At 38.4% G+C, this 5487-nt stretch overlaps 1 protein-coding gene across 2 annotated transcripts; it reads right to left on the reverse strand.

Moving 5' to 3' along the window:
* Nucleotides 1–1715: 1715 nt before the first annotated feature.
* Nucleotides 1716–5199, reverse strand: LOC106756217 (receptor-like protein kinase THESEUS 1). 2 transcript variants are annotated; one of them, XM_014638537.2, is made up of 2 exons: nucleotides 4852–5199; nucleotides 1716–4637 (listed from the first exon to the last, which is right to left on the reverse strand). In XM_014638537.2, the coding sequence occupies exon 2, from the start codon at nucleotides 4522–4524 to the stop codon at nucleotides 1987–1989; it is 2538 nt and encodes an 845-aa protein (XP_014494023.1). In that variant the 5' UTR covers nucleotides 4525–4637; nucleotides 4852–5199; the 3' UTR covers nucleotides 1716–1986. The 2 variants fall into 2 exon arrangements, with proteins under 2 accessions (XP_014494023.1, XP_014494024.1); XM_014638538.2 differs by having other exon boundaries at nucleotides 4752–5199.
* Nucleotides 5200–5487: the final 288 nt, after the last annotated feature.

The following is a 5487-nucleotide window of genomic DNA, read 5'->3' on the forward strand; positions in this document are numbered from 1 at the left end:
AAAACATGACCAACATCCATTGGCACATCATATAAAACATATTTTTTCATAATTTCCAATAGAGATAGGTATGCTTACTTGTTCTTTGACTACTATTTCTTCATTCTCTTTTATCCACTGAAGCCTGTAAGGCTTTGGATGAGGAATAGTAGTTAATGTCAACTTTTCCACCATTCTAGAACTACAACAATTACAAGAGGACCAACTATCCACAATTAATGAACAAGTATTTTCAAGAACTTTGCATCTTGTACGAAATAGATTCTTCTTTTGTGATTGTTTTAGTTCTATATGTTGACTTCCAAGAAGTCTTCTAACCAATAATAACTCTCCTTCACAATGTAAGGCTTCTTCCCACATGAAAAAAAAGCGAAAAGGGATGTACGGTGGCAATGCTAGGCGGTAAGGCCACTGGTGACAGCAAGGTGGAAGTGGGTGGGAAAACAAGTGGCTTCACGAAAATGGGTTGTTCTTTTGCAATGTGAGCATTTGGGATGAGAAGCTTGGAGCAGGTGTACCTCTCTGTTTCCTCCGCCATGGATGCCTTTGCCCTGCACTTCCACCTCTATGTCTATCTTCTTTTGTCAATTTCATCTTTCAGGTTTGACTTTTACATTAATATAAAAAATGAAAATGTTGAAGGTTGTAGAAACAACATATGAAAGAGAAGGAAAAAGTCAAATTTTATAGTCACGTCAGCACATAATTAACTCATTTTAAGCCAATTTAATAGAGGTGGCTTCATTTATACAATTTTTTACAACTTTAGAACTCAATAGATTCATTTTTAAAACCAGATATTAAACAGAAATTCACCTCTTAACATGAAGACGAATTAAGCATTTAAATCAAATAAAAATAAAAACTATGATTAAAAAAAATTAAAATAGATTCCGAAAAAGTAAAAAATAACTAAAACTTTCACCGTATTACAAATATTGGTAATGCTAACTTAATATTTGACTCAATTAAAAAAATAGACTTAATTAAATAAAAAATATATATAAAAACATAAATGAATCATAAATCTAAACATAAATATCAAAATACTAATTATATCTTTAAAAATAATAGATATAATGATGAAATCGTGGAGGTTCACCTTACACCCTTTAAAAACTCCACCATTCTCCATGCATGTGTTTTTTCTTCTTATTTTAGACCACCATGGTTTGGCGTCCAATCCCAACACTTTCCACTTTCTTTTGGCGTATTTCCATTTAAATTAATTGAAACAAACTCCTATGATTCGACCTCTTCAATTCTCATGAAGAATCCGCAACATGAAGCAAACATAGCTTTACTTCTTACTAGTTCTCTCCGAAAACGTCAAAAGGAAAATTACTTTTGCTCCGGTCAAATTAAATATGGACACACGAGTTCATAAAACAAATAAAAAAAAGGAAAAAAGAAACACACCATGTGGAAAGAGAAAAGTATAAGAAAAAAAATTGATGTCACGTAACTTACGGTAACCAACCTGGAATATGGCAGAAATCTCATGTCGTCACTCCATAATTCCATATCTTTCACGCGCTCTCTATAATTGATATTATAAATTGATCTTAATTTTTAGTCGACGATCGCCTTCCAAAAATTATGTTGAACTTATTAAGTTTGGAAATAATTGAACTTTTTAAAGTTCACTTTGGAAGCCATGAGAAATAGTCGACAGCCTTGAAAAGTGAAAAAGAGAGGAATTTAACTGACCATGCTAGAAAGAACTTATATAAGCTTCATATATTGTAAGGTGTGAGAACAACTTGAGGAGCAGAACTGGTAATTGGATTATACTTAGTACAACAGAGTTTTATGGTGTACCTTGCATGCAATTAGTGACCAGCTTAACGACACTCATCACTATGATTCAACTATATTACAAAGTAAATTGATTTCGTGGAGAAAAAATGGATTACAAAAAGCAGTAACTAAATAAGAAACAACCTTCATTGACGAATGAAGCCAGAATTGTGGAAACACAAGAGCTCATCTTCCACGAGGATTTACCAATTGTGAGAAGACTGCACTTGTAGCAGCATCTTCTGCATCATCATCAGTGCAAGAGTTGCCCCCATCAATCATACTCACACTGTTATCAAAATGGTCTGGTGGTGTCAACTGAATTCCAGTGATGTGGTTTGTGCTGTTATCTTCTGGCTCCATGAGTGCTGATGATGTCTCTTGAAGCTGCAATGCATACTCAAGATTCCACAAAACATCTCCCATGGACGGCCGGTCCACGCCGTGCTCGGCCAAGCACTTCTCTGCTGTCTCCCCGAACTTCTTCAGGGATGCAGGATTCACCTTGCCAACAAGATTCTGATCCATGATTTGATCAAGCATACCCTTTTTCTGCCAGGTCATTGCCCATTCAGCTATGTTTACCTGCTCCCTTGGAAGTACAGGGTTCAAGGCTGGCCTTGTGCATAACACTTCCATCAACACTACCCCAAATGAATACACATCTGATTTTTCAGTAAGCTGTTGCCTTCTGAAGTATTCAGGATCAAGATAACCAAAACTACCCTTCACAGCAGTGCTCACATGGGTCTGATCAAGAGAAGGACCAGTCTTGGAGAGGCCAAAATCTGCAACTTTTGCAACAAAGTTCTCATCTAAGAGGATATTTGTTGTCTTCACATCTCGGTGAATTATGCTTTGAGCTGCTCCGGTGTGGAGATAATGAAGGCCTCTTGCTGCTCCAATGCAAATCTCCAGCCGCTGCTTCCATGATAGAGGTGGCAGCTCTGTTCCATACAGATGACTCCTGAGGGGTCCGTTAGCCATGTATTCATACACAAGAATCATTTCTGACCTCTCATCACAATAACCAATGAGGGACACAAGATGGCGATGGCGAAGCTTGGATAACATTTCAATTTCTGTCCGGAATTCTGCAAGCCCTTGCTCAGATCTTGGGTTACCCCTTTTCACAGCTACATTGGTCCCATCTTCAAGCGTTCCTTTGTAAACCCTTCCAAAACCACCAACACCCAGAAGTAGCTTCTCATCAAATTTGTTGGTAGCATCTAGGATTTCCTGGAAGTTGAAGAACCGTCCGAGATTTGATGAAGCTAAAGAAATGCAGCTTGCGGTTCCACTCTTCTGTGAAAGCGTTGAATTTTTGGTCATGGTGAGAGAGTTTCCATAAAGGGGCAGAGGCAGCCATGAATGGCCCTGTTGAGTGGATGACTTTGATTTGCGTCCCACCAAGCAGCAATAACACAAACCAGCTATTGCTAAAGCTGCTACAGCACCAACAGCAGAACCAACAATTACTCCTACCATGCTTTTCTTGGAATGTGAACCTGGAAGAAGACTGTGGACTGAATAAAGCCCATCCAAGCTCTTTAACGAGTTGCTGATCTTCATTATCTCCAACCCACTCATAGTGGCATTTGGAAAGTCAGCCACAGGATCTGGACCAACACTCACAGTCAAAGTGTTTGAGTCTGCAGAGGCATTGGCAACAAAGTCCTTGAAGTAAGGCACAGCCAAGTCATTAGTCATGGTTGAGAGATCAAGGCTTTGAAGAGCTATGTCAGAATTTATGAACATGTTGAAGACTAAATTGTTGAGTGACTTGCTCATAATATCACAGAAGTGCGCCCGGATGAAATAGGAGAAATTTGGATCAACATTGAAGACCCAAGTGATGTTGAAATTTGGATCATTTACATTAGCATCCCCCATTGCTTCAGCAGTGGCATAGACCCAATTTGGGGCAGTCTCAGGTGTAACAGCAACGGGATACTTAATGCTTGAAGGATTCACCGATACATTAAGGACTGAGCTGTTCACATGAAGGTATTTTCTATCATTCAGCCAAGTCCTACCCAGGGTGTCATTTTCAGAAGTAATCAAAGGACCCCCCATATTCAACCGATAAACAGTTTCAAAGGCAAGGTCAGAAAGTCCATTGAATGGTGCTGGCGGGTTAACAGAGAGTGCCTGATCAACAAACAGCTCATTTGGCATTGACACAACTTCAATTCCATTCACAAAGGCCACCGAACCATTGGAAGGAATGAATGTCACAACCAATGTATCAGAGGTTACATTCACTACATACTCCTTGAACATATAAGAACCATTGTATTTCCTAAAGGTGAAGTTGCTCAAGAGTACAAAATCATCAGTAACCACTGTCAAAGAAGCTGAAGTCAAGTTGTGGCTGGAGTTTGGAATAGGGGAAAAGTATAGCCTAACCCAGTGCCTACCTTCTTGCTGAATCTCAAACCTATAAGAAGCTTTCTCGGTGAAAACCCGAGCCGATTGGTAAATGGGAAAAGGGGCACTAGAATTGGTGCTAGCAACAAAAGAATTCCCAGTTTTCATTACAAGTGAAGAATGCTGTGAGTCAGGAACAAAAGTGCGTCCTTGAAAGGTGATGTTTTGAGAAGAACCACATGCAATTAGATAGCTATCAGGAGGAGTGTATAAGGAAAACGACCCATTAACCAAAACTAGAAAAACAACAACCATGACCAAGGGAACCCATCTCATGAGTTCCATCTTCACCATTGTAGCTTCTTCAATAGTCCATAAACCGCCAGATGAAATCACCAAGACGCGTTCTTTCAAAACCCAGATCCAAAGGGCCCCAATAATGCAAATCTCAAATCCCACAACGAAACCTGCAACAAGCACGGATCTATCAGGAGTAATGGACAGAACAAGACATTTCCACTACAGCAAGAGACAAAGTACGAAGTTTCCAACGTCACAAAACAGAATAGAAAGACACAAACCTTAGCTCCACTACCACAACCCACAGGAGAATTAAATCTGGTATTCTGACGTAAGTAGATAGAACAAAGGTTAAAACCAAATAATGGTAACAAGACTTACCTTAACGTGAATAAGCTGGTACAAAAAGGAACAAGGTTTGAAACATTAGAGAGAGACCCCTTTTCAGGTTACATTACAAACATGAAAATGAAATGAAATGAAATGAAGTAACGAAGCACCCCATCACCGTAAACTCATCAAGTTGAGCTTTTTAGTGTGGTTGCTAACACCCTTTTCCAGGCTGGTTATTAGGCTGTACTGAGGAAAAAAGAGGACCCCACAGTGAAGAAGAAAAGGGGTACGAAACTTCAAACTGTTACTACTACTCCTACACCTCCCCATAAAACCAGCTGTTCCTTCAAGATTTTGTGGTTTTCTGATTTTTGAAATCAGAATCTTTGAGAAAAAATAAATAATTTAAGCCCAAAAAAACAACTATATAAACAGGACAGAAACTAGCCATTATTTTCTTAGATAGGAAAGTTAGGCTTTGTTTAATTCGTTCTCACTGTGTAAACCTTTGTACAGTAAGAACTAATGGATGACATTTAAAGTAACTAATGGAAACATCAAGGCATTGCGTTTATTATATATTTTGTTACTGGTAATAGCAGGGATAAATTATTAATGGTTGTTTTAGCTTTATTAATTTTCCTAAATTCTTGTAGTGTAAAAAGATTACAAAATAGTATATTT

Source organism: Vigna radiata, chromosome 2, assembly GCF_000741045.1.
Source record: "Vigna radiata var. radiata cultivar VC1973A chromosome 2, Vradiata_ver6, whole genome shotgun sequence".
Classification (NCBI taxonomy): domain Eukaryota; kingdom Viridiplantae; phylum Streptophyta; class Magnoliopsida; order Fabales; family Fabaceae; genus Vigna; species Vigna radiata.